This window comes from Papio anubis, chromosome 20 (genome assembly GCF_008728515.1).
Source record: "Papio anubis isolate 15944 chromosome 20, Panubis1.0, whole genome shotgun sequence".
In the NCBI taxonomy this organism is placed as follows: domain Eukaryota; kingdom Metazoa; phylum Chordata; class Mammalia; order Primates; family Cercopithecidae; genus Papio; species Papio anubis.
This window is the reverse complement of record NC_044995.1, coordinates 21,868,258-21,895,952: the sequence shown is the minus strand read 5'-3', so window position 1 is coordinate 21,895,952 and position 27,695 is coordinate 21,868,258. Positions and strand designations below refer to the sequence as shown.

General features: G+C 42.5%; 1 protein-coding gene across 2 annotated transcripts in view; it reads left to right on the top strand.

Moving 5' to 3' along the window:
• Positions 1 to 27,695, top strand: part of UBA2 (ubiquitin like modifier activating enzyme 2) — a 42,910-nt gene that overhangs the window by 3,090 nt on the left and 12,125 nt on the right. The window contains exons 3-12 of one of the 2 annotated variants that reach the window (XM_031659674.1): positions 386 to 456; positions 1,883 to 1,947; positions 3,418 to 3,518; positions 7,948 to 8,069; positions 13,373 to 13,440; positions 14,505 to 14,626; positions 20,005 to 20,104; positions 21,711 to 21,877; positions 23,961 to 24,054; positions 24,143 to 24,255. In XM_031659674.1, coding sequence (XP_031515534.1) covers positions 386 to 456; positions 1,883 to 1,947; positions 3,418 to 3,518; positions 7,948 to 8,069; positions 13,373 to 13,440; positions 14,505 to 14,626; positions 20,005 to 20,104; positions 21,711 to 21,877; positions 23,961 to 24,054; positions 24,143 to 24,255 — 1,023 coding nt within the window. The remainder of the gene's footprint in view (positions 1 to 385; positions 457 to 1,882; positions 1,948 to 3,417; positions 3,519 to 7,947; positions 8,070 to 13,372; positions 13,441 to 14,504; positions 14,627 to 20,004; positions 20,105 to 21,710; positions 21,878 to 23,960; positions 24,055 to 24,142; positions 24,256 to 27,695) is intronic. The other variant, XM_031659675.1, reaches the window with a different exon arrangement.

Here is a 27,695-nt window from a genome sequence, read left to right as displayed (position 1 = left end):
ATATGATTAATGTCTCTCTTACTTAACATGTACTTTGTATAGTTCCTGGTACATGCAAGATGCTCAGTAAATACTTGTTAAGTGAATGAATGAATGACACTTGGGTACGTCATGTTGTATTTTTGCTGAAGCTTGTCATTCATGTAGAAATGTGTTTGGTGGTACATGGGTTGGCGGGGGGCTCTCTGGTTATTTTAGAAGTATAAAAGTATAATTTTATAAGTGTAGCTTAACCCTAATGCAATTTGCTAACAATTTTGGATTTCTTTGGTGTTTAATATAAGTAAGGTACTATGTAAGTAGATAACAGCATTGTGGCTTCCAGAAGCAGATTTCAGATAGGAGCAGAAATATTGTAGTAATTCAGTGTTGTTTGTTTTTTCAGGTTGCCAAGGAAAGTGTACTACAGTTTTACCCGAAAGCTAATATCGTTGCCTACCATGACAGCATCATGAAGTATGCTTTAATGATTACATTGCAGAGTTGTGTAAAGAATAAGGGTTTTGTAAGCCAAATACATAGCTCAAAGTCATTCAACTTTTTTTAAAAAAATGATTTTTCTAGAATTATTAATCAGTGGTAGTTTCCGCTCACAAAGTGGCATTTTTTTTTACCAGTTCATAAATACATGGTTTGAATGATGTAGATAAGTGGTGAGATATTTTAATACTTTTAATAAGTAAGTTACTTGGAAATTTATGAAGACCTTATATGCTTGCCTTAAGTAAGAAGATATTTTAAACTATGAAATATCCTTATTTATGATGACTCAGACTTTTCTAAAGCATTTGCCTTTTTCTGTTTAAAAGGTTCCCTCCCAAAATCTGTTTATTATGACTGTGACTTCTGTAATATAACACTTGGAATTGTGGTAGGGCAGTAGTATTGACAGTACGTAAATATATTTATCTCAGTAAAGATAGAGTAAACATATAATTTTGGAGGTATTGGAGTAAAGGAACTGTGGGCTGAAATTGTCCTTTATCTGTGGTTGTTTAGCTCACAAGTAAATAGTATTAAAAATAATCCTTGTTTAAGGTACTAGAATTGAGGTACTTAACACTTTCTCAGGGCAGTTGTATCTCCGGATTTTTTGTGTGTGTATGAGACGGAGTTTTGCTCTTATTGCCCAGGCTGGAGTATACTCGCATGATTTCGGCTCACTGTAACGTCCGGCTCCCAGGTTCAAGCGATTCTCCTGTCTCAGTCTCCTGAGTAGTTGGGATTACAGGCGCATGCCACCACACTCAGCTAATTTTTTGTATTTTTAGTCGGCAGGGTTTCACCATGTTGGCCAGGCTGGTCTCGAACTCCCAACCTCAGGTGATCCACCCACCTTAACCTCCCAAAGTGCAGGGATTACAGGCATGAGCGACTGCACCCAGCCTGTATCTGGCTTGTTTTTTAGTTTTTTACTCTGTGAACCTGCCTGTAGCCCTATAACCTCCTTACCCTGTGTTGCTTTCCCAGTGCTGCTAAAAGCAGAGACCCTAGGGGCCTGAACCCTGCCTGATCCTGACCATGTGAGGTGAAGTCAGAGGCCAGGCAGATCCTGGGAATGTGTTCTTTATGTGTTCCCAGGCACTTGCTGCCCAAAGAAGGCCTAGTGGGACTAGTGAAGTCGTGCCATCTTTCTGCCAGTTTGAGATCCTTCTCTTGTGCCCTAGGTAGCTGGCCAAAATGGATAGGAATTTGAGGGAAATAATTTCTTTAAAATCTGCTTATGTTTGGGAAGAGTCAAACCTTACTATCTATATGGCATATAATCCTAATATCAGTTTTGTTTACACTTACTATGTTTTTTTCAGAACTGTTTATTATACTGCAAAGATGATGTGGAAGGCTAGTTATTTTGGTGACATTTTTTTATTTTGTTTTGTAGTCCTGACTATAATGTGGAATTTTTTCGACAGTTTATACTGGTTATGAATGCGTTAGATAACAGAGGTGAGATTATGTTTATATATACTTTTAATTTCTCAGTATTTTCTCTCTCACATATCAAATTTGTTTACAAATTTAATATTTATTAGACTATTTACTTGTGATTTAGAACTTAAAAGACATAAGAGAAATGATGGAGTTTAAAGTTTGCCCATTGATTGCAGTTTTATATAGAAATGACTTATTCCAGGTGGGAATTTAGCTTTCATATTCTTTGCATTTCTACCAAAAGGTATAAATAGAAGTGAAGTGAAAAGCTCTCAAAAAGTGTGACTGGGGCTCGGCACAGTGGCTAACGCCTATAATCCCAGCACTTTGAGAGGTCAAGTCAGGAGGATCACTTGAGGTCAGGAGTTTGAAACCAACCTGGCCAACATGGTGAAACCCCGTCTCTACCAAAAAACACAAAAATTGGTGTGGTGGCATGTGCCTGTAGTCCCAGGTTCTCCGGAGGCTGAGGTGGAAGAATCGCTTGAACCCAGGAGGCGGAGGTTGCAGTGAGCCTACATCACACCGCTGCGCTCCAGCCTTGGTGACAGAGTACAACCCTGTCTTAAAAAAAAAAAAAAAGAACAAGTATGGCTAGAGGGTGGGGTGTGGAATGCTTCAGTGATATTCTTTGCCTGCAGTTACTTCCACATGTAAAAGTATATCTATCAAGTGAGTTTGCAACAAATTCGGCCAGAAATACCTAAATAAAAAACAAGGAAAAGTCAAAATTATGTTTATATATTATTTAAGGCTTGGAGGTCTCACTGTTGCCCAGGCTAAAGTGCAGTGGTATAATCATAACTCACTGAAGCCTTCAAATGGGCTCAAGTGATACTCTTACCTCAGCCTCTGCAGTAGCTACTCTGCAGGCATGTGCCACCACACCAGGCTAATTTTTTTTGTTTGTTTTTGTAGAGATGCAGTCTTGCTTTGTTGCCTGGGCTGGCCTTGAAGTCCTGGCTTCAAGCAGTCCTCCCACTTCAGCCTCTCAAAATGCTGAGATTCTGGGCATGAGCCACTGCTCCTGGCCTGAAATTACTCTTTTAACCTGACTCATCTTTTTTTCCTAGCCTTAAACTACTTTAATAGTTCCAAGTTGATATTCCACATTCTGCTTTCATTTCTATCATTTATTATCTGATAATTATATTAGAATAGTGGTGAGTTAAGGAACACCTTGAAACAGTGTTCTGTGTAAGGTACAGCGATAGAAGAGAAAGATGGCAGTTTGGATTTTTAAAATTGTGTGTTTCTGTGGGTACTTCTGGAAAAGATTTGTGATACAAATTCTATTTGATATTTTGTTAAGTGAATGTCTCTTAAATGTCTGTAATTAACAGTTGTATTTTTCTGGCCATAGCTATAAGAAAATTGTACAAAAAATGAAGCCAGTAAGATAGTTTTAGGTCTGTGTCATCCTAATTAAAGATAACTAATTTGTTTTTTTTTCCCCAAAAACTCATACTGTTTTTTTACTTCCAGCTGCCCGAAACCATGTTAATAGAATGTGCCTGGCAGCTGATGTTCCTCTTATTGAAAGTGGAACTGCTGGGTATCTTGGACAAGTAACTACTATCAAAAAGGTAAAGAAAAGTTTTGTTTTTTTAACTTCACAAATGTTTACTTGAGACCTTGGAGCAGTAGAAAATAAACTTCGTATTTATATAAAATGAGCAGGCGAACATCCAAAATGTAAGGGCTTTTCATGTAAAACTTAAAATGCAACCGGGTGCGGTGGCGCACGCCTGTAATCCCAGCACTTTGGGAGGCCAAGGTGGGTAGATCACCTGAGGTCAGGAGTTTGAGACCAGCTTGGCAAACGTGGTGAAACCCCATCTCTACTAAAAACACAAAAATTAACGGGGCATGGTGGCAGGCGCCTGTAATCCCAGCTACTTGGGAGGCTGAGCCAGGTGAATCACTTGAACCTGAGAGGCGGAGGTTGCAGTGAGCTGAGATTGCACCACTGCCCTACAGCTTGGGCTACAGATCAAGACTCTGTCTCAGAAAACAAACTTAAAATGCTATAAAGGTGCCCAAAAGACTATGGGTGAGGAAATCTTTCAGCTCTGCCATTTTGCTTCATTTAACTTGTGTATTAAAATCCTTAAACTGATAAGCATGATATACCAGGCATCAAAAATTTCTTTTTGTCGACTGGGTGTGGTGTCTCACGCCTGTAATCTCCGCCCTTTGGGAGGCTGAGGCGGCTAGATCACTTGAGGTCAGGAGCTCAAGACCAGCCTGGCCAATGTAGTGAAACCACGTCTCTACAAAAAATAAAAAAATCGGCCGGGCGTGGTGGTGTGCACCTGTAATCCCAGCTACTTGGGAGGCTGAGGCAGGAGAATCACTTGAACCGAGGAGGCAGAGATTGCAGTGAGCCGTGATCACACCATTGCACTCCAGCCCGGGCAACAAGAGCGAAACTCCATCTCAAAAAAAAAAAAATTCTATTGTCTAAAAGAGTCTGGGCTTACAGAGTGGAAGGGAACTTTGAAAAGTTTTTAGTGGTGTATTTGTGAAGTATTTCAAACATTTAAATACAACTAGAGAATAGTAGAACAAAATACCTGTGTGCTCATACCTCAGTTTTGGTTCATTTATTTATTTGTGGTTTTTTTTGTTTGTTTGTTTGTTTTTGAGATGGAATTTCACTCTTGTCGCCTAGGCTGGAGTGCAATGGCGCAATCTTGGCTCACCACAACCTCCGTCTCCCAGGTTCAAGCGATTCTTCTGCTTCAGTTTCCCGAGTAGCTGGGATTACAGGCATGCACCACCACGCCTGGCTAATTTTGTATTTTTAGTAGAGATGGGGTTTCTCTATGTTGTTCAGGCTGCTCTTGAACTCCTGACCTCAGGTGATCTGCCCACCTCGGCCTCCCAAAGTGCTGGGTTTACAGGTGTGAGCCACCGTGCCCAGTGCATACCTCAGTTTTTAAAACCTCAACACAGCTTCATTTGCTGTCCAGATATTTTTTCTTTCAGTTCTTTTAAGAAATCAAATACTGTAGATACATTTGAAGAGTTGTTTTCCACATTTTGAAACTATAGAAAGAGAGTTATGTACTTAACATTTGCTGGTTGTGTCTAATATTTTTTTGGCAGCTTATTCATGTTAGAAATTGTCTTTATTTGTTTTAACTGTTAAATGTTATTCTTGGAACCTTATTCAATACCATTTTACAAAAGACTTGTGTATGTCAGTGTGTATTAAGTTGTTGAATAAGTGGAGGCCTTCAATATTTGTTGACAGATCAAGACGGAAGTTCTCTGCATTGCAATATGAATCTCATGACTGCTTGCCATTTGGCTACCCTCAAGAAAACATGTTGGAAGGCTGAGGGCATCAGAAATGGTGTTACAGAGAAAACTCTAAATCTGCTGCAATTTATTTATTTATTTATTTATTTATTTTTGAGACGGAGTCTCGCTCTGTCACCCAGGCTGGAGTGCAGTGGCCGGATCTCAACTCACTGCAAGCTCCGCCTCCCAGGTTTATGCCATTCTCCTGCCTCAGCCTCCCGAGTAGCTGGGACTACAGGTGCCCGCCACCTCGCCTGGCTAGTTTTTTCTATTTTTTAGTGGAGACGGGGTTTCACCATGTTAGCCAGGATGATCTTGATCTCCTGACGTTGTGATCTGCCCGTCTCAGCCTCCCAAAGTGCTGAGATTACAGGCGTGAGCCACCGCGCCCAGCCGCAATTTATATTAAAACAGTGTTTGAGAGTTTTGGTTCTTGAACAGTTAGTGTGGCTGATTTTTGCATTTTTGGTAGAGACGACGTTTTGCCATGTTAGCCAGGCTGGTCTCAAACTCCTGACCTCAGGTGATCCTCTTGCCTTGGCCTCCCAAAGTGCTGGGACTACAGGTATGAGCCACCACGCCTGGCCAGACGTTGCTTTTTATATCCTTGTTACTGTGATTCCGACACACCACTATGTATTAAGACTGAAGATGACTGGGCACGGTGGCTCATACCTGTAATCCCAGCACTTTGGGAGGCAGAGGCAGGCGGATAACCTAAGGTCGGGAGTTCGAGACCAGCCTGACCAACATAGAGAAACCCTATCTCTACTAAAAATAGAAAGTTAGCCAGGCGTGGTGGCTCACACCTGTAATCCCAGCACTTTGGGAGGCCAAGACAGGCGGATCACCTGAGGTAAGGAGTTGGAGCCATCCTGGCTAACATGGTGAAACCTCATCTCTGCTAAAAATACAAAATTAGCCGGGTGTGGTGGCATGCGCCTGTAATTCCAGCTACTCGGGAGGCTGAGGCACGAGAATCACTTGAACCCAGGAGGCGGAGGTTGTGGTGAGCCAAGATCACGCCATTGCACTCCAGCCTGGGCAACGAGCAAAACTCCGTCTCAAACAAAAAGAAAAAAAGAAAAGACTGAGGTTAGGAATATCTGAGATGATGAAAGATGATTCATTTGATAGTTGTGTCAGGTGTCATGTACTTCTTGCAAGGCATAAATTCCTTAAATTGTATTTTTTTTTTTTTTTTTTTTTTTGAGACGGAGTCTTGCTCTGTCGCCTAGGCTGGAGTGCAGTGGCCGGATCTCAGCTCACTGCAAGCTCCGCCTCCCGGGTTTATGCCATTCTCCTGCCTCAGCCTCCCAAGTAGCTGGGACTACAGGCGCCCGCCACCTCTCCTGGCTAAATTTTTGTATTTTTTAGTAGAGACGGGGTTTCACCGTGTTAGCCAGGATGGTCTCGATCTCCTGACCTCGTGATCCGCCCAACTCGGCCTCCCAAAATGCTGGGATTACAGGCTTGAGCCACCGCGCCCGGCCCTTAAATTGTAATTTTAAACTTGAATGTATATCAATAAAATGGGCTGGACTCAGTGGTTCACGCCTGTAATCCCAGCACTTTGGGAGACCAAGGCGGGTGAATCACATGAAGTCAGGAGTTCAAGACCAACCTGGCCAACATGGAAAAACCCCGTCTCTACTAAAAATATGAAAATTAGCTGGCAGTGATGATAGATGCCTGTAATCCCAGCTCTTTGGGAGCCTAAGGCAGGAGAATTGCTTGAACCTGGGAGCTGGAGGTTGCAGTGAGCCTAGATTACGCTGCTGTACTCCAGCCTGGGTGACAGCGAGACTCCGTCTCCTCCTTACGTATATCAATAAAATGAAGAGTATTTGGTTTAGTAATACCTAAGATTTTTCTGTGTAGGTAGATATATCTTGAAATTAATACTTTTGTTTACTTAATTTACAGGAAATGATAAGGATATGGCTGTATTCCCCAGTCCCACTTAGTTTTGCTCAAAAAAAGAAAAAGAAAAATATAAGGAAACTGGGTGCTGGGCACGGTGGCTCACGCCTGTAATCCCAGCACTTTGGGATGCGGAGGCAGGTGGATCACACGAGATCAGGAGATCGAGACCATCCTGACTAACACAGTGAAACCCCATCTCTACTAAAAATACAAAAATATTAGCCGAGTGTGGCAGCGTGCGCCTGTTGTCCCAGCTGCTGGGGAGGCTGAGGCAGGAGAATGGCGTGAACCCGGAAGGCAGAGCTTGCAGTGAGCCTAGATCATGCCACTGCACTGCAGCCTGGGTGACAGAGCAAGACTCCATCTCAAAAAAAAAAAAAAAGGAAATGGCTGCGAATAATATTGAAATAACATTTACAACTTTAAGAAACAATTTGTTGGAAAGCTGCCGTTTGTCTTTCTAGTAGTTTTTCTGTTTAGTGCGATCAAAGTAAACTCATATTTGACACTCAGGTGTAGTAATTTTTATTTTGGCTTGTAAGTCATGTTCACTGAGCCAGGAGTTGGGAGTCCAAGCACAGCCTTAGCTGTGACAGATTCAGTTAGCTTTTGTGTTAGTTTATCATAAAGTAAGGGTTTTGGAGTCACTAATATTTCAAAATTTCCTTGACAAGATAAAACCTAGTTGGAATATAGATGACTGAAGTGTTTATATTACCTTATAATGTTGAGAAACTGCTATCATGGAATAAAGATTTTTCTCATATCCTGACTTTGTAGGGTGTGACCGAGTGTTATGAATGTCATCCTAAGCCAACCCAGAGAACCTTTCCTGGCTGTACAATTCGTAACACACCTTCAGAACCTATACATTGCATCGTTTGGGCAAAGTACTTGTTCAAGTAAGAGTGTATCTATTTTTTGGTATGCTTTTCGGTACTGAGGATGGAAAATTGAGTCATTTTTATTTAATTACCTTGAAGAGATTGAACTTAAAATGTTTAAATATGGTGAAGGGATGCTTTAGTAGCTTTCTTGCGGTATTTCTTAGGTAAAATTCAGCTGGCCGGGTGCGGTGGTTCACACCTGTAATCCCAACACTTTGGGAGGCCGAGGTGATCGGATCACCTGAGCTCAGGAGTTCGAGACCAGCGTGGCCAACATGGCGAAACCCCATCTCTATTGAAAATACAAAAATTAGTTGGGCTTGATGGCAGGTGCCTGTAATCCAGCTGCTCAGGAGGCTGAGGCAGGAACCTTGCTTGAACCCGGGAGGTAGAGGTTGGAATGAGCCAAGATCACACAACTGCACTCCAGCTTGGCAACAGAGTGAGAATTTGTCTCAAAAAAATTAAATTTGGCCATGCCTGTTCAGGAAGCTTAGTCTTGTATTGGAGATAGCCATGTAACTAAGCGATAAAAATCTATGTATTTGGAAATGTGAACACATACTTAAAAATAACCCATTGGTTATAAAAGAAATCACAGTGGAAGTTAAAAATACCCTGTACTGATAATGATGAAAATGCTATACCTGAAACTTGTAGAACGTATTGAATGTGGTGGTTGGCAAAAAGTTACAGATTTACATACATGAAGAAAGGCTGAACGTTAATTAGTAAATCTTTACTAAGAATCTTAAGTTGGAAAGTGAACCACAGAATACACTTTAAGAAATGAGAAGGATGCGGGCATGGTGGCTCATGCCTCTAATCCCAGCACTGTGGGAGGCCGAGGTAGGAGGATCAGTTGAGCCTGGGAGGTTAGGCTGCAGTGAGCCGAGATTGTGCCACTGCACTGCAGCCCAGGTTATAGTGAAATGCTGTCTTAAAATGAAAGAAAGAAAGATGAATGAGAAGGAAGAATATTAATTGAAGTAAGAGCCCATTCTTGATGACAACATAGAAGAGCAGTGAGTGAGAACTAAACGGGGAACATAGCACAGATTAAGTAAGTTATAAGAAAAAAAAAGGGATGATAAGACGATGCTAGTACATAAAAAATTTAAATGGTCTGGGTAAATATATTTTTAGAAACGTACTAAGTGTGCGGTGCGGTGGCTCAGGCCTGCAATCCTAGCACTTTGGGAGGCTGAAGGTGGGTGGGTCACTTGAGGCCAGGAGTTCGAGAACAGCCTGGCCAACATGGTGAAACCCCGTCTTTACTATAAATACAAACGTTAGCCAGGCATGGTGGTGGGCGCCTGTAGTCCCAGCTACTTGGGAGACTGAACCATGAGAACCACTTGAACCCAGTGGGTGGAAATTGGGCCACTGCACTCCAGCGTGGGGGACAGCGTGAGACGATGTTTCAAAAAAAACAACTGGAAAGAAAATAGAATGCCTGAATTTAGCACTATACCTTAGAGAAACATAAGTAGTTTAAATTCTTCTAAATAATGCACCAAACCTATGTTATTTTTAGATTCATTTCACCAAACTTGCAAGGAATGTATTACAATATTAGCTAAACTCTCCTTGAGAAGTCTTTAAAAGGGAATACTACTTAGCTCGTGTTATGAGGCTAGCAATGTCTTTGATAGCAAAACCTGTCAAGGCTATTATGGCATAAGAAAAAATTGTTAGTCTCACACATAAATAATCGATACAAAAACCCTATGTAAAATATTAGCATATCCTGGGGATGGGCGCAGTGGATTATGCCTGTAATCCCAGCACTTGGAAGCTGAAGTGGGTGGATCACCTGAGGTCAGGAGTTCAAGACCAGCTTGGCCAACATGGCGAAATGCCGTCTCTATTAAAAATAGAAAATTAGCCAGGCGTGGTGGCGGGCACCTGTAATCCCAGCTGCTTGGGAGGCTGAATCGCTTGAAGCTGGGAGGTGGAGACTGCAGTGAGCCGAGATCGCCCCACTGCACTCCAGCCTGGGCAACAGAGCAAGACTGCATCTCAAAAAAAAAAAATCATATGGATCTAGAATCATATAAAATAAAATGTATATCTTGACCAAATGTGTTTATTCAGGAATACAAGCATGGTTTCAATTAGAAAATCTGTAAATGTCATTCACTCATTAGGAAATTAAAGAGAAACTATATAGTTTTCATAGATGTAGAAAAAAATTTGGTAAAATTTAGCAAACAGCCTTTCATGAGGAAAGTTTCTACTAAAACAGAAGTAAAACCTTCTTACTAAAATGAGAATGTCCTCAACCTGATAAAGGGGTATTTTTTAGAAACTTTCAGCAAACGTTGTCTTTAATTTTTGCACTCAGAATAGTATACGTAACAGTGTCAGCTTGATGTGTGTTCACAAAAACCACACTTGGAAACTTTATTTATTTGGCAAACATTTTTTTTCTTTGGGAGGCTGAGGTGGGTGGATCACTTGAGGCCAGGAGTTCAAGAACCACCTGGGCAACATGGCGAAACCCTGTCTGAGGTACAATAGGCCAGGCAAGGTGGCTCATGCCAGTAGTCCCAGCATTTTGGGAGGCTGAAGCAGGTAGTCAGGAGTTCAAGACTAGCCTGGCCAACATGGCAAAACCCCGTCTCTACAGAAAATACAAAAATTAGCCGGGTGTGATGGTGTAGAACCAATAGACCCACACACCTGTAGTCCCAGCTACTCGGGAGGCTGAGCCATGAGAGCCACTTGAACCCAGGAGGCGGAGGTTGAAGTGAGTGGAGATCGTGCTACTGCACTCCAGCCTGGGGGACAGAGGGAGATTGTGTCTCAGAAAAAGACAAAAAAAAAAATAATGTGGCTGTGTGCAGTGACACACACCTGTAATCCCAGCCCTTTAGGAGGCCAAGGCAGGAGGATTGCTTGAGCCCAGCGTGTGGGCAACATAGTGAGACCCCATCACTACAAAAAATTTAAAAATCAGCCGTGCATGGTGGCACATGCCTGTGGTCCCAGCTACTTGGGAGGCTGAGGTGAGAGGATCACTTGAGCCTAGGGAGGTTGAGGCTGCAGTGAGCTGTAATCACACTACTGCACTCTAGCCTTAAGGGACAGTGAGACTGTCACACACAAAAAAAGATAATCTGGCAAAATTAATATGAGCAGCATTTTTCACTCAAAGGGAAACCTAAATAGGCAATAAGCAAATTAAGTTATGTTTTAATCATAAGACTGACTTGGAAAATTAAGTATAAGGCCACAGTGAGATACAGGTGCTTCTTCGTATACTTCCTGATAAACTCATAAATAAAAAATATCGTTAAGTCAAAAATGCATTTTTTTTTTTTTTGAGGTGGAGTTTCGCTCTTGTTGCCCAGACTGGAATGCAGTGCAACTGCAACCTCTGCATCCTGGGTTCAGGCGATTCTCCTGCTCAGCCTCTCGAATGGCTGGGATTACAGGCGCCTGCCACCACACCCAGCTAATATTTGTATTTTAGTAGATACAGGGTTTCACCATGTTGGCCAGGCTGATCTCGAACTCCTGACTTCGGGTGATCTACCTGCCTTGGCCTCCCAAGGTGTCGGTCATGTGTGAGCCTCCATGCCCAGACAAAAATGCATTTTAATATAACCTCAATAAACCTGTTGCAAAGTTGAAAAATCATAGGTGGAACCATTTTAAGTTAGGGGCTGTCTACTATTTTGCACTCACTAGTTGGCAAAGCATTAATTTTAGAAAGTGTTAACATGCCATTGTTGGGAGTGACTGTCAGAGCTTTGAAATTATAGTTGGGTGGGGGGTTTGTACAAAGGATTTCTGTAAGATAACTTTCATTAGTCATATATTTGAGGAAATACTGGAAACTTTTTTTTTTTTTTTTTTTTGAGATGGAGTCTCGCTCTGTCACCCAGGCTGGAGTGCAGTGGCGCAATCTCAGCTCACTGCAACCTCCACCTCCCGGGTTCACGCCGTTCTTCTGCCTCAGCCTCCTGAGTAGCTGGGACCACAGGCACCTGCCACCACGCCTGGCTAATTTTTTGTATTTTTAGTAGAGACAGGGTTTCACCGTGTCAGCCAGGATGGTCTCGATCTCCTGACCTCGTGATTCACCCACCTCGGCCTCCCAAAGTGCTGGGATTACAGGCGTGAGCTACCGCACCCAGCCTCACTGGAAACTTTTATACCCATGAGTTATTAAACAATTTTTAGGATAACTTTATTAATAAAAGAGAATCTCAGCTTAATACCTTCAAATTGTTTGTTAAGACTGTTCAGCAGTAAAGAGCCATTCTACCATGAAAAAAAGTTAATCTTGTTCATTGCTGAATTTCTATCCCCTAGATCAGGAATCTGCACCTGAAGGTATATAATAATGTTCATAAAGTCAGTGGCCTTCTGTAATCCCAGCACTTTGGGAGGCCGACGGGCGGATCACACAAGGTCAGGAGGATCGAGACCATCCTAGCTAACACGGTGAAAACCCCGCCTCTACTAAAAGTACAAAAAAAAACTAGCCGAAGCGAGGCACATGGGCGCCTGTAGTCCCAGCTACTCGAGGCCTGAGGCAGGAGACGAGGAAACCCAGGTGAGGGCGGAGGCCAGTGAGCCGAGCCAAGGCCACAGACTCCAGCCTGGCGACAGGAGCCAGACCCGCCCCCAAAAAAAAAAAAAATAATGTTCGTTGAACAGGTAGCTGCAAGTGTACTTTACAAACATTATTCTGGTGTTAGAATGTTATCCAGGTTGTAAGTGAAAACCACTCACCTGTTTCTTGAGCAGAGGTTTTAACATTGAAATGCGCAGAGCCTTGCTGATAGGAATGGATGTACATCTGCTAAAATTTAACCTTGCTTGCATTGCTGTTGAAATTGGGATGCAAGGTGTCCAAGCACATTGTGTTAAACTTTTAAGTTTATAGTCATTTATCAGTTGTTCACTCCCTTTTTTTTTTTTTTTGAGATGGAGTCTCGCTGTGTCGCCCAGGCTGGAATGCAGTTGCGAGATCTCGGCTCACTGCAGTCTTCGCCTCCTGGGTTCAAGTGATTCTCTTGCCTCAGCTTCCCAAGTAGCTGCAATTACAGGCATGCACTACCATGCGTGGCTAATTTTTGTATTTTTAGTAGAGACGAGATTTCACCATGTTCGTCAGGCTGGTCTTGAACTCCTGACTTTGTGATCTGTCTGCCTCAGCCTCCCAAAGTGTTGGGATTAAAGGTGTGAGCCACTGCTCCCAACCAGTTGTTCAGTCTTTATATCTGCTAAATATTTGAAATATTATAAATTACATGTTCAGAATGCTTTGTTGTACATAAGTATTTACTATTCTTAAATTATAGCCAGTTGTTTGGGGAAGAAGATGCTGATCAAGAAGTATCTCCTGACAGAGCTGACCCTGAAGCTGCCTGTGAGTAAATTATTTGGCATATGTTTTATTAGAGACTATTATCTTTATTTTGTTGATTTAATTTTGGTAGCTTAAGGGAAAAAAAATAATTGCTATATGTGCTAGGTAATGTGTGTTTAACCTGTGTTATTTAATTTTTTTTTTTCCTCAGAGATGGAGTTTCACTCTTATTGCCCAGGCTGGAGTACAGTAGTGCGATCTCGGCTCACTGCAACCTCCGCCTCCTGGGTTCAAGCGATTCTCCTGCCTCAGGCTCCTGAGTAGCTGGGATTACAGGCACCTGCCACTGCGCCCAGCTAATTTTTGTATCTTTAGTAGAGACAGGGTTTCACCATGTTGGCCAGGTTTGTCTCGAACTCCTGACCTCAGGTGACCCACCCACCTCGGCCACCCAAAGTGCTGGGATTACAGGCGTAAGTAAGCTGCCATACTTGGCCAAAACAATGTTTTACAAAAAAAATGTAATTCCATTTTACTGATGAGAAAATCAAGGTTAAGAGAAATTTCACAAGTCTAGTAAATAGAGCTGCAAGTTATTCCTAGATCTGATGATTGGTCTGTGCTTTTAACTGATTTGTGTAGCTTTCAGAAACTGAGGTACAATAGGCCAGGCAAGGTGGCTCATGCCAGTAGTCCCAGCATTTTGGGAGGCTGAAGCAGGTGGTCAGGAATTCAAGACCAGCCTGGCCAACATGGCAAAACCCCGTCTCTACAAAAAATACAAAAATTAGCCGGGCGTGATGGTGTGCACCTGTAGTCTCAACTATTGGTGAGGCTAAGACGGGAAGATGGCTTGAGTCCAAGAGGTAGAAGCTGCAGTGAGCCGAGATCTTAATACTGCACTCCAACCTGGGTGACAGAGCGAGGCTTTGTCTCCAAAAACAAGAAAGAAAATTGGGATACAAAAAGATGCTGATGAATGTGTTATTTTTCTTTTTCCTTGAACTCAGAATGTGTTGCATTTGGGGATTTCCATGAGTGACTCTTTTTATTCCCAAAGGTGAGTGAAAGAGTTCAGTTCTACATTCATTACAGCTGAAAATAAAATAATGATTGTTTTATAGGGGAACCAACAGAAGCTGAAGCCAGAGCTAGAGCATCTAATGAAGATGGTGACATTAAACGTATTTCTACTAAGGAATGGGCTAAATCAACTGGATATGATCCGGTTAAACTTTTTACGAAGGTTAGATTTACTTTCTGTATAATCATGGATAGATGTATTGTTGTGCATAGATGTATTCTAGTTCTGCTTGTTTTAAAATAGTCCATAAAATTGAATTAAGCTTCTATGTATATGCCTTATGATGTCCTAATAAAATGGTTGATGCAGTCAGGATATGCAAGTTTTAAAATGTTACCATCTACACTAAATTTATCTGTATAACATCTAAATAGGACGTATAATTAGAGGCGGCTTGTATACCTTCTTGGTTGTCTTTCCTTCCCTCACTTTTTATAGAACTTCTTGGTTTTTCTGCTGCTTCTCATTTTCAGTTTTTTTTTTTGTTTTGAGATGGAGTCTCGCTCTTGTTGCCCAGGCTGGAGTGCAATGGCACGATTCCAGCTCACTGTAACCTCCGCCTCCTGGGTTCAAGCAATTCTCCTGCCTTAGCCTCCTAATAGCTGGGATTACAGATGTGCACCATCATGCCTGGCTAATTTTGTATTTTTAGTAGAAGCGGGTTTTCACCATGTTGGCCAGGCTGGTCATGAACTCCTGACCTCAAGTGATCTGCCCACCTTGGCCTCCCAAAGTGCTGGGATTATAGATGTGAGCCACCCCGCCTGGCTTCATGTTCACCTTTATTTCCTGCTCATGTATTTTATTAGCAATTTGACTGACATGTGTCCTAAATTACCCTTGAACCCTGTAGGCCCCTTGTTCTTGGTGAAATCCTTCTTCATCAGCATATATTATTTGCCTGTTGAATATTTCTAGAGAAATCTATGAGATTGTTTTTATTGGGTCTACATAATTATTGTTCATCTAGACCCTCAGGTCCATGTTTGGAAAGTTTTTTGTTCTGTCTTGACTCCCTAACAAGTTGTACATGTGTGGATTTTTTTGACTCTTTTTTCCCTCTTCGTGGAGAATGGGGTCTCACCATGTTACCCAGGCAGATCTCAAACTCCTGGTTTCAAGTCTCAAACTCCTGGGTTCAAGCTGTCCTCCAGCCTCTGCCTCCCTAAGTGCTAGGATTACAGGCATGAACCACTGAGCCTAGCCCCTAGCAAAGCTAATCACAGAGCTTAAAACTTTCTCAGCTCTTATCAAACTGAGTCAGTATTCTTGCAACTCTCACTAAGCAGATGACCTTAAGGATATAATAACTGGTTTGAAGCCATTGTACATGATTTACTTGTTGAGAGAATGATCCGCATCACCGAAAACTCAACCTTTTTCTTTCTACTGGAGAGAAACCACTTTTTCAGTAAAGGTTAACTCTTGCGTGTGGCTTTTTACTTTTCTTTTGTACCATTATTCAGACAGGATTTTCATCTCTACCCTGTGTCTTGGATCTTTTTTTTCTTGGTTTCTTTTGTCTGCTTTCTAGCATGCACAGGTTCTGCTGTCTTAAATGACATACTGCTCTCCCCAGCTTGTATTTCATCTCATTTCCCCAGTGGTAACAGAGGAAGAAAAGTCACATGTTGACTTTTTTTTTTTTTTTTTGAGAGAGAATCCTGCTCTGTCGCCCAGGCTGGAGTGCAGTGGCACGATCTCAGCTTGCTGCAACCTCTGCCTCCCGGGTCAAGCTATTTTCCTGCCTCAGCCTCCTGAGTAGCTGGGATTACAGGTGCCCGCCACCATGCCTGGCTAATTTTTGTATTTTTAGTAGATACGGGGTTTCGCCATAGTGGCCAGACTGGCCTTGAATTCCTGACCTCAGGTGATCTGCCCGCCTCGACCTCCCAAAGTGCTGGGATTATAGGCGTGAGCCACCGTGCCCAGCCTACAGATTGACTTTCTTATCCCTATTGCATTTATTTTCTCACTACAGCCCTTTTCTAAAACATGGTTGTATTAGTCAGAGTTCTCTAGAGGGACAGAGCTAATAGGATAGATATATATAAAGGGGAGTTGATTAAGTATTAATTCACACGATCACAAGGCCCCACAATAGGGCTGTCTGCAAGCTGAGGAGCAAGGAGAGCCAGTCTGAGTCTCAAAACTGAAGAATTTGGAGTCCGATGTTTGAGGGCAGGAAGCATCCAACATGGGAGAAAGATGTAGCCTGGGAGGCTAGGCCAGTCTAGTCTTTTCATGTTTTGCTGCCTTCTGTGTATTCTAGCCTCAGTGGCAGCTGATTAGATGGTGCCCACCCAGATTAAGAGTGGGTTTGCGTTTTCCAGTCCACTGACTCAAATGTTAATCTCTTTTGGCAACACCCTCACAGACACACCCAGGACCAGTACTTTGCATCCTTCAAACCAATCAGGTTGACACTCAGTATCATAATAGTTTTTATTTTTATTATACTTAAGATGCAGTAAACTTTGATATGGGCATCAGCAGTATCTTCCAAACTGGTATACTTATTTCCATTCCAATCTGAGCAACACTTGAATGCCAGAAAAATCTGAAGTGCATCCCCAATCTGTTGTTTAGCAGATAATTTTAAACATCTGTGTGCCAGACACTTACTTTAAGTACAGGGGATTTAGTTGTGAACAAGACAGAAGACAGAGTCCTTGCTCTTCAGAGGGAGTTCATAGTCAAGATGAGAAGTCAAACATTGAACAATAAATTTCAGCTTCAAAGTCTTAATGACATTAAGTTCAGAGACTTTGCAGCCCTTTAATAGTAATTTTCATCTAATGGACTCATCCCCTGGCCTGCGAACCCATTTCAGATGTTGCTAGGGAGAGGCTTCAGAAGAAGCTTTCTAGAGGAGGTAACATTTAAGCCCAAGGCTTGAAAGAATAAGAGTTGGAATATGGTACAGTATGTGCAAGGAAACTCTCGGTTGGAAAACTGACTTAAATCCCATTAAGGGGGAGAGTGGAAAAAGATGACTGGAGAGATAAGTTGACGTCAGATCAGGCAGACTTTCTAGGCCTTGTTAAGGATGTTACAGCAAGACAGTGGCAGTCCATTGAAAGGTAGTCTTACAGGATCACTATAAGGTGATAGAAGGGATGCACACACTACCCTAGGATCTGGTATTTGTATCATAACCAATCTGGGACAGTGCCCCTGGAGTTGTGCAGTGCCGGAATAATCTGGAGTACAGCCATCTGTACTCCCAGTGGAGCATGGAGGAGTAGACTCAACAGGATTTTGGATGTATATGGTGAAGGTCAGTGGAATAAAAAAATGGTACCTGGCTGGGCACTGTGGCTTACACCTGTAATCCCAGCACTTTGGAAGGCCAAGGTGGGAGGATCACTTGAGGCTAGGAGCACAAGACCAGCCTGGGCAGTATAGCAAGACCCCATCACTAAAAAAAAAAAATAGCCAGGCTTGGTGGCCTGAGCCTGCGGTCCCTACCTACTTAGGAGGCTGGGACAGGAATATCACTTGAGCCCAAGAGGTTGAGACTTCAGTGAGCTATGGTCACACTACTGCACTTCAGCCTGGGCAGGTCAAAGAACAGAGGTGCTGTTCTCTGATGTGGGAAGCAGATGTGTGTATAGGGGTTGGGGGAGGGTAGGAGAAGGTGATACAGCAACTTTGAACTCATTTGAAATTCTTTTGGAACATTAGAGAAGTGTTTTTGTAGATAAGTAGAGAGGTGTCAACTGGGGTTATATTTGGGATTCCTAGGTTTATAGATGTGGTTAACTACTGGAAATGGACATGATACACCATGGAGGATAGAATGAAAAGATGGTTAGGCCGGGCGCGGTGGCTCAAGCCTGTAATCCCAGCACTTTGGGAGGCCGAGACGGGCGGATCACGAGGTCAGGAGATCGAGACCATCCTGGCTAACATGGCGAAACCCCGTCTCTACTAAAAAATACAAAAAACTAGCCGGGCAAGGTGGCGGGCGCCTGTAGTCCCAGCTACTCGGGAGGCTGAGGCAGGAGAATGGCGTAAACCCGGGAGGCGGAGCTTGCAGTGAGCTGAGATCCGGCCACTGCACTCCAGCCTGGGCGACAGAGCGAGACTCCACCTCAAAAAAAAAAAAAGAAAAGATGGTTCAGTACAGAAATCTGAGGGACTCCTAATATTTAGTAATAGTTGCATAAAACAGAAAGAGGTGGAGCTTAGGCTTAGAAAACTGTTGGTTCAAGCCTTCACGTCCTCTACAAATTGTTTCCAGCCACATTTGTTACCCAAGTCATAGTGGATTCATCTCCTTGCCTTTGTATCCATTTCACATGTTGCTGTCACAAGGAGACTCTTTCCTTATTTCTTAGATAAAATAGAAATATATATATATTTTTTTCTGAGATCGAGTCTCACTCTGTCGCCAGGCTGGAGTGCAGTGGTGCGATCTCAGCTCACTGTAATCTCCACCTCCTGGGTTCAAGCAATTCTCCTGCCTCAGCCTCCCGAGTAGCTGGGCTTACAGGCATGTGGCACCACGCCCAGCTGATTTTTGTATTTTTAGTAGAGATGGTGTTTCACCATGTTGGCCAGGGTGGTCTCCATTTCTTGACTTCGTGATCCACCCACTTTGGCCTCCCACAGTGCTGGGATTACAGGCGTGAGCCACCACGCTCGGCCAGAAATCCTTATATTACTCAAGGCTTTGTGCTATTCGCACTAAATTGTATTCTGATTATTTGTATATTTGGCTTATTCTCTAAAGATTAAGGATGCTCAATTAGTATTGATGGATTAAGTACATTTTGATAGAAATGGCTGTGATTTTCAAATATAGCCAAATTTCTGTTCTTGCCTGGTACCAGCAATAAATGTGTTGAATAAATTAACAATAGAAAATGCAGATAAGGAAAAAGAAAAAAATATTAAAATCACTTGAAGTTCTAGCACATCTTTTCATAGGATAGTTTTTCCGTCTACTTGTAATGTTTTTGTTTTTGTAATAATTGTGTGTGTGTGGGTTTTTTCATTTTATTTTTGCTCTTGTTTCTGTGGGTTATATTTCGAGGGGAGACCACATTTTAAAGATACTGCAGTTCAGAAGTTCTGTTGTGAAGCACTTTAGTTTAAAAATCTGTATACTTTATTGGCATGTCCCCATGAGCTTGGAGGCATTTCTGACTGGCATCCCTAGGCTCAGTGATTGTCTGTAGTTCCCGCAGAGCTGGTGTACATTTATTTGTATGATTGTGCTTCAGACTGATCTTTGAGTTTTAGGGGAGCTTTTGGAGAGGTGACTTAGGAAGGCAGGGGCAGTCAGCATTTCAGGGCTCCTTTACTCTGCATTCCTCAGAGCACTTCTGCATTTCACTGTTTTCAATGTAGGGATTCTGTTAGAACTTCCTTTTACAAATTTTTTTCTTTTGAAAATTGTTATGCTGCTGGTATATGACATGTATCTTTAAATCAGATTTCATAGTGTAATATAATAGATCAGCAATGGAATGTTCTTGTATCTTATCAATTAGGGATTGTAGGGTTCATGGGATCTATCTTTCTTTTTTAAGCTTTTTAAAGATGACATCAGGTATCTGTTGACAATGGACAAACTATGGCGGAAAAGGAAACCTCCAGTTCCGTTGGACTGGGCTGAAGTACAAAGTCAAGGTAAAGAATACATTTTAGTCGTGGAACACCTAAGCTGGAAATGTCCTTGCCTAAAGTCTTTGTATAGCCCCGTTGTTGGTTGAAAATGGTATGTCTTCATACATTCAAACGATGCAAAAAAGTATGAAGAACAAAAGTCACTGAAGTCCCACAGTTAGAGAAATAGCCACTAATAACATTTTCAGGAGTGTTCTGGTGGTCCGCCCTATGCACACAGATGCAGGCAATCGTGTATACACTGCGTAATGGAATCATACTATTGATAAACTCTAACTTGCTTTTGTCAGTCAGTGTAATTAACTAGTCTGTTATTGATTAACACGTAGTGTTTTCATATTTTCCCTGAAATAAAGTTTTGAGATCACTATATATTTATGTACATCTTGGTGTTTCCTTTTGAGACTGAGTCTCACTCTGTTGCCCAGGCTGGAGTGCAGTGGCACGATCTCAGCTCACTGCAACCTGGGTTCAACCGATTCTCCTGCCTCAGCCTCCTGAGTAGCTGGGATAGCAGGCGTGAGCCACTGCACCTGGCCTATTTATGTACACCATTGTATCCTTGTGATTATCTCTTTAAGATTTAATCTAGAAACACATTTTTAATTTAAATTTTTTTTAATTTTTAGAAATGAAAAGTTTTTTTGAGGCGTAGTCTTGCTGTGTTGCCCAGATTCGAGTGCAATGGCCGTTCACAGGCTGTCATAGCGCAAGGCATCCCTGGACTCCTGGACTCAAGGCATCCTCCAGCTTCAGCCTCCTGAGTAGCTGGGACTGTATGCCACTGTGCCCAGCACATTTTAAAATTTTAAATGCAGGAAAACAATTGTGGCTGCTTTCTCATCCCACTCCCCTTCAACACTTCTTGTCTCTCCTTTATCTGAACTATATTAGGATTAATTTATGCACAGCAATATAGCACGCATTGAAACTTAAAAGATCCTGGGAGACTTGGGATATCATTTTAGAGCAGTTCTCAACAATCTGGGGATAGTTATCAAACAGATTTAATTATGATTCTAGTAGTGTCCGCTTACTGAGTTCTCACTAGGTGCTGGGCATAATGCTTATTCATCATTTTATCTACATTATATCTTTGAATCTCCCAGTAATCCTGTGAGGTTCTGAGGTGGTCTTGTACCTTTCCTATCTCAGCTTTAACAGTTTTTTGTTTTGTTTTGTTTTTGAGAAGGAGTCTCGCTCTGTCGCCCAGCCTGGAGTGCAGTGGCGCCATCTCGGCTCACTGCAAGCTCCGCCTCCTGGATTCACGCCATTCTCCTGCCTCAGCCTCCCGAGTAGCTGGGACTACAGGCTCCTGCCACCACGCCCAGCTAATTTTTAGTATTTTTAGTACAGACGGGGTTTCACTATATTAGCCAGGATGGTCTCGATCTCCTGACCTCATGATCCACCTGCCTCAGCCTCCCAAAGTGCTGGGATTACAGGCGTGAGCCACCGTGCCCGGTCCCATGATAATTATTTTAATGGAATTTATTTCATATTTGATTTCTTAATGGTTGGGGATTGAACTTGTTAAATAGAGCACAGTAGAGGAATGATGTTTATCAGTGAAATTTCTGATATTATATATACTTTTTTTTTTTTTAAGGAGAAGAAACGAATGCAACAGATCAACAGAATGAACCCCAGTTAGGCCTGAAAGACCAGCAGGTTCTAGATGTAAAGAGCTATGCACGCCTTTTTTCAAAGAGCATTGAGACTTTGAGAGTTCATTTAGCAGAAAAGGGGGATGGAGCTGAGCTCATATGGGATAAGGTTCGTTTTGACAATGTGTGGCAAGTAATTACGTATCAAAAGTGTGTTTTAGTTCTTGAGGTTAGTTCTTGAGGTGTAATACAAGCTAGTCATTTTTTGAATATTTACTAGATTTTGAGGAAATATGTTAAATTTGGCTTGGATATTTTCGGCTTTAATTGCTGTATGGAGCTGAATTTTCTGTACATGAATTCAAGCAATATCATAAAACTTCATTTGGGATTCTAGTGATGTGTTCAGGGTTTATAATTATGTTGACTAGAAAAATAATGTGAATATATTAAAGTGAAATGTTTCTTGTGTAGTGTAGATGTGTTCATAGAAGTCATAAAATCATTTGGAGAAAACATCTCATTGGCGTGATTTGCCCTTGAAAGTAGTAAGATTGTCTTTGAATTGAAATAGTTGTGACTGTTTCAGAAGTCTGAAGGAGTTCTTGATATAAAAATGAGATGTAATTATTCTTAGACGTTAAAATCATATTTAATAGTACTCTGCAGTTATGTCATATTTTGAGATTTGATATTATGAACTAATCTTACTTAATTGTGATCAGTATTATCTATGGCTAAAAGTGTTTTATCTCATAAAGTTTGTATGAAATAGGAATGGTGGTAAAGATTAGTCATGGGTCTTAAGGCATAAAGGCCAATTTTAGAAACCTGAGAAAAATTTGTGTGTACAGATTTTGAAACTGGTTGAATGAGACATCTAAATACACTAAAATGAAGCTAGTATATTTAGATTCTTGGGATTCTTATAAACATTAGTCTCTTGGGTTTTGTGATATTTAAAGAGTAACTTTTCATATTTTCATTGTTATTGTTATGCTAGTGATTTGGGAAGTTTTCATCAGTGCACAGAGGCTAAATAAAGAGCCCTCGGAATGGGAATTATTATCCTCTTGAGTAAAGTCCACATGGAATGGGTGTGATAAGACAGCTGCCTAGGGAAGACACTGTGTTGAGTATTCAGTATTCTTAGTCCTCACCACACCTTATGAGATATGGATATAATTTCTCGTATTTAATAGATTAAGGGATTTTGACTCAGGGAATTTGACTTGCCTGAGGATTCACAGCGAACCAATAAGTACATAAAGAACTATGCTATCAGTGTTTTTTCTTCTGTTCTGTGATGCCTCTGAATTTTAGACCAGGGTAGTATCTTCTCAGTTCAAAGCAGGAAGCCTTGCTGAAATCTAGAGACTAGGATATAGTCTCAGAAAAAATATAAATCGTTAATGGGAAAAACTTGTATTGCCTTATCTGAAGAAACAGCATATATGAGAGAGTGGCGCATATGAAGAAAGTTTGGCAAAGGGGAGCTAAAAAGAGTCATCCAGGTTTTTCTGAAGTGTTAATGAAACAGTTTTTTTAAATTGAGACAGGGTCTCACTCGGTCATCTAGGCTGGAGTGCTGTGACACTATCTTGGCTCACTGCAGCCTCTGCGTCCGGGGTTCAGGCGATCCCGCCACCTCAGGCTCCCGTGTACCTGGGATGACTTTAGCTGTGTGCCACCATGCCTGGCTAATTTTTTGTATTTTTGGTGGAGATGGGGTTTTGCCATGTTGCCTGGGCTGGTCATAAATTCCTGAGCTCAGGCAGTCTGCTTGCCTCAACCTACTAAATTGCTTGAGACTACAGGTGTTAGCCACCATGTCCAGCCTATAACAGTTTTCTTAAATGACCCATCTTTTGGCCCAGATTCTGTTTGTCCAGCAACCTTCTCATTACTAATGAACGGACCCAGGAAAGGGTTGCCATTGTCAGTGAGTAGAATTGAGGTCCTGGTGTACAACCTGAGTCTCTGGTGCCTTTGTTTAGGCTGTAGTGAGTTCCTAGAAGCTGGTGGTTTTTGGTGTTCTTATCAGAGTCATTATTGAACCAGAGGAGCTGATGATGAGACCCCGCCCCCTACTTAGCCCACCTCCATGCTACTGTGAGGTCCTAGCTCAGCACCCTCTTGTTCTAGTTGAAAGCCTACAGTGTTACAAACACATGAAAGTATTGTTCTGAAAGTAATGCTTCAGAATAGTAAATTTGTGGAGAAACTTGTTAAATTGTTTAAATTATTGGCAGGATGACCCATCTGCAATGGATTTTGTCACCTCTGCTGCAAACCTCAGGATGCATATTTTCAGTATGAATATGAAGAGTAGATTTGATATCAAGTGTAAGTTATTTGTACTAAAGTTGTATCACTAAAACCTTGAAGTTGTTTTTTTAAGCAGCAAAACATACTCATCTTTTTTTTTTTCCAGCAATGGCAGGGAACATTATTCCTGCTATTGCTACTACTAATGCAGTGATTGCTGGGTTGATAGTACTGGAAGGATTGAAGATTTTATCAGGAAAAATAGACCAGTGCAGAACAGTGAGTATTTCTGTTTGCATTTATATTCAACCCCCTTTAAAAAATCATTAATAAAAAGTACATTAAACAGGTAATTTTTAAAATGAAAACAATAAAATTGGCTTAAAGCACTGGAAAATTAACTATAAATTTTTCTAGTTACCAAGTGAGTGTGTTTAAGCTTCCTGGAAATTGCAACAAAAATGAAATAAGAAGTTGCGGCCGGGTGTGGTGGCTCACGCCTGTAATCCCAGCACTTTGGGAGGCTGAGGCGGGCAGATCACGAGGTCAGGAGATTGAGACCATCCTGGCTAACATGATGAAACCCCATCTCTACTAAAAATACAAAAAAATTAGCATTAGCCGGGTGTGGTGGCGGGTGCCTGTAGTCCCAGCTACTCAAGAGGCTGAGGCAGGAGAATGGCATGCACCTGGGAGGTGGAGCTTGCAGTGAGCCGAGATGGCGCCACTGCACTCCAGCCTGGGCGACAGAGTGAGACTCTGTCTCAAAAAAAAAAGAAGTTGCTTTTGCTTCTAACATTTCCAATTTTGCTGAATTCTTGGAAGAATTCATTGTGCGGTCCTTATACAAAGAAGATGTTTCAGCTGTTTTTCAATTCTGAGAGTGCTATATGGGTTTTAAAATTTGCTTGGTCATTTTATTTTTTAAATTTTTATTGATTGATTGATTGATTGATTGATTTGAGACAGAGTCTCGCTCTGTCGCGCAGGCTGGAGTGCAATGGCGCGATCTCCGCTGACGGCAAGCTCCACCTCCTGGGTTCACGCCGTTCCCCTGCCTCAGTCCCCCGAGTAGCTGGGACTACAGGCGCCCGCCACCACGCCCGCTAATTTTTTGTATTTTTAGTAGAGACGGGGTTTCACCGTGTTAGCCAGGATGGTCTCCATCTCCTGACCTCATGATCTGCCCGCCTTGGCCTCCCAAAGTGCTGGGATTACAGGCGTGAGTCACCACGCCTGGCCGCTTGGTCATTTTATAGTCCCCTCTTCAGTCATTCTGTTGAGTCATTCTTTTCAATTTTATTTTATAGTTTTTGATCATGTTAGTGTCTGAGATCTTCATGGGTGAATCTGCTGTCATTTCTGCTATTTCTCATAGTGCTTCGCTTGTATGGTTTATGATTTTTTTAAAACTGAATGTGTATTAGAATTGTGTCTGGTAATTCTTTAGGAACCCATTGTAGATGTATTTCTTCAAAAAGCATTTCTGGTTATTACATGTGGGTGCTTGGGGCACTGCCAATAGAGGACCACTTTTCAATTCTTTTTTTTTTTTTTTTTTTTTTGTGAGACGGAGTCTCGCTCTGCCGCCCAGGCTGGAGTGCAGTGGCCGGATCTCAGCTCACTACAAGCTCCGCCTCCCGGGTTCACGCCAGTCTCCTGCCTCAGCCTCCCGAGTAGTTGGGACTACAGGCGCCTGCCACCGCGCCCGGCTATTTTTTTTTTTGTATTTTTTAGTAGAGACGGGGTTTCACCGTGTTAGCCAGGATGGTCTCGATCTCCTGACCTCGTGATCCGCCCGTCTCGGCCTCCCAAAGTGCTGGGATTACAGGCTTGAGCCACCGCGCCCGGCCTACTTTTCAATTCTTAATTTTAGGATTTTCAATACTTATGTATTCAGACCACAAACCTGAACGAGCCCTGTGTTATTGTCATGAATTATATGGGAAGATACTCCTCCCCCTCCAATAAGCACCAAGTTTAAGATAATTTTTATGGAGAAAGTATTTTTCTCCTCTCCTTTCAGCTCCTTGCTTTGTGTAAGGATCTCCTATTTTAAGAGTTCCTACCTTAGTGGTGGGTGGGGTAGGTGTATCTCTTTTTTTTTTTTTTTTTGAGACTGAGTCTGGTCTCTACACTGCCCAGGGCTGGAGTGTGGTGGGCTTGATCTCAGCTCACTGCAAGCTCCCAGCCTCCTGGGTTTCAGCCATTCTTGCCTCAGCCTCCCAGTAGCTGGGACTAGGCTCTGGCCACTGGGCCTCGCTAGTTTTTGTATTTTTAGTAGAGACGGGTTTCACTGCGGTTAGCTAGATGGTCTCGACCTCTGACTCGGATCCACCTGGCCTCGGCCCCTTCCTCCTAAAGTGCTTGGGATTACATATTTGAGCTACTGCTACCAAGCGTGTATCTCTTAAGACTACCACTACTTGATGTTCTCTTTGATTCCTTCCTTTGATGTTGTGTCTGGTAGACACTTCACTTTCTTTACTCAGCTTAAGGCTTCCTAGGAAATATTAGCTAACATTTCATTGCTGCTCAGGCCCCTTTTGTTGAAATAAATGACCCATTTTACCTTCAGAAATTCTAAAAAATATCTAGCCTTGGTGGTAATTTTTACTTTGCAGTACATTGATATACACTTTTTGAGAGATGGAGTCTCAGCCTGCTGCTCCAGGCTGGGCGGGTGCAGTGGCACATCTCAGCTCTTCACTGCAACTCCTGCCTCCCGGATTCAAGCCGCCATTCTCTGCCCTCAGCTTCTTGAGCTGCTGGGATTACAGGCATACGCCACCGCGCCTGGCTAACTCTTTGCATTTTTAGTAGAGACGGGTTCTCACCATGCTGGCTCGTGGGCTGGTCTCTGAAGCCCTGACGCCCTGATCCTTTCCACCTTTTGGCCTCCCAAAGTGCTGGGACACAGGCATACAGGCGTGAGCCTACTACGTCACGGTTTTTTTTGTTTTTTTTTGGTGAGATGCGTCTTGCTATGTTGTCCAGGGTTGGTCCTGAACTCCTGAGCTCAAGCAGTCCCTCCCAGCTTGGCCTCCCAAAGTGCTGGGATTACAGGTGTGAGTCACGTGACCTGGCCAGATGCACTCTTTTCCTTCCTTCCCTCCCTCCCTCCTCAACCTGACCACCGACTGACCTGGCTTGTTCACTTAACCTTCATCCTCTCCTGGCGGAGGAATTACAGGTGTGAGCTACTATGCAGCCCCATACCCTAAAATATTCTATTTTCTGGCAAGTGAAATTCTGTGCCTGAAGGAATAGAATCACACCTGCCTGGGGCCCTAATGCTTCTACTTAAACTTTTATTGTATATATTTTTAATTTCTAATAACTTTATTTTTGGGTATCTGTTTTTTTGAGATGGAGTCTTGCTCCGTCACCCAGGCTGGAGTGCAGTGGCGCAGTCTCAGCTCACTGCAACCTCCACCTCCCAACTTCAAGTGATTCTCCTGCCTCAGCCTCCCCAGTAGCTTGGACTACAGGCGGGCGCCACCATGCCTGGCTAATTTTTGTAGTTTTAGGAGAGACGGGGTTTTACCATGTTAGCCAGGCTGGTCTCGAACTCCTGACCTCAGGTGATCTGCCCGCATTGGCCTCCCAAAGGGCTAGAATTACAGGCATGTACAAACTACTGAACTTATTAAAATGTATATTATTTCCCATCACATCCTTCTGGTTTCTTTGCCTGCTTAGCTCCATGTCACTCTTGG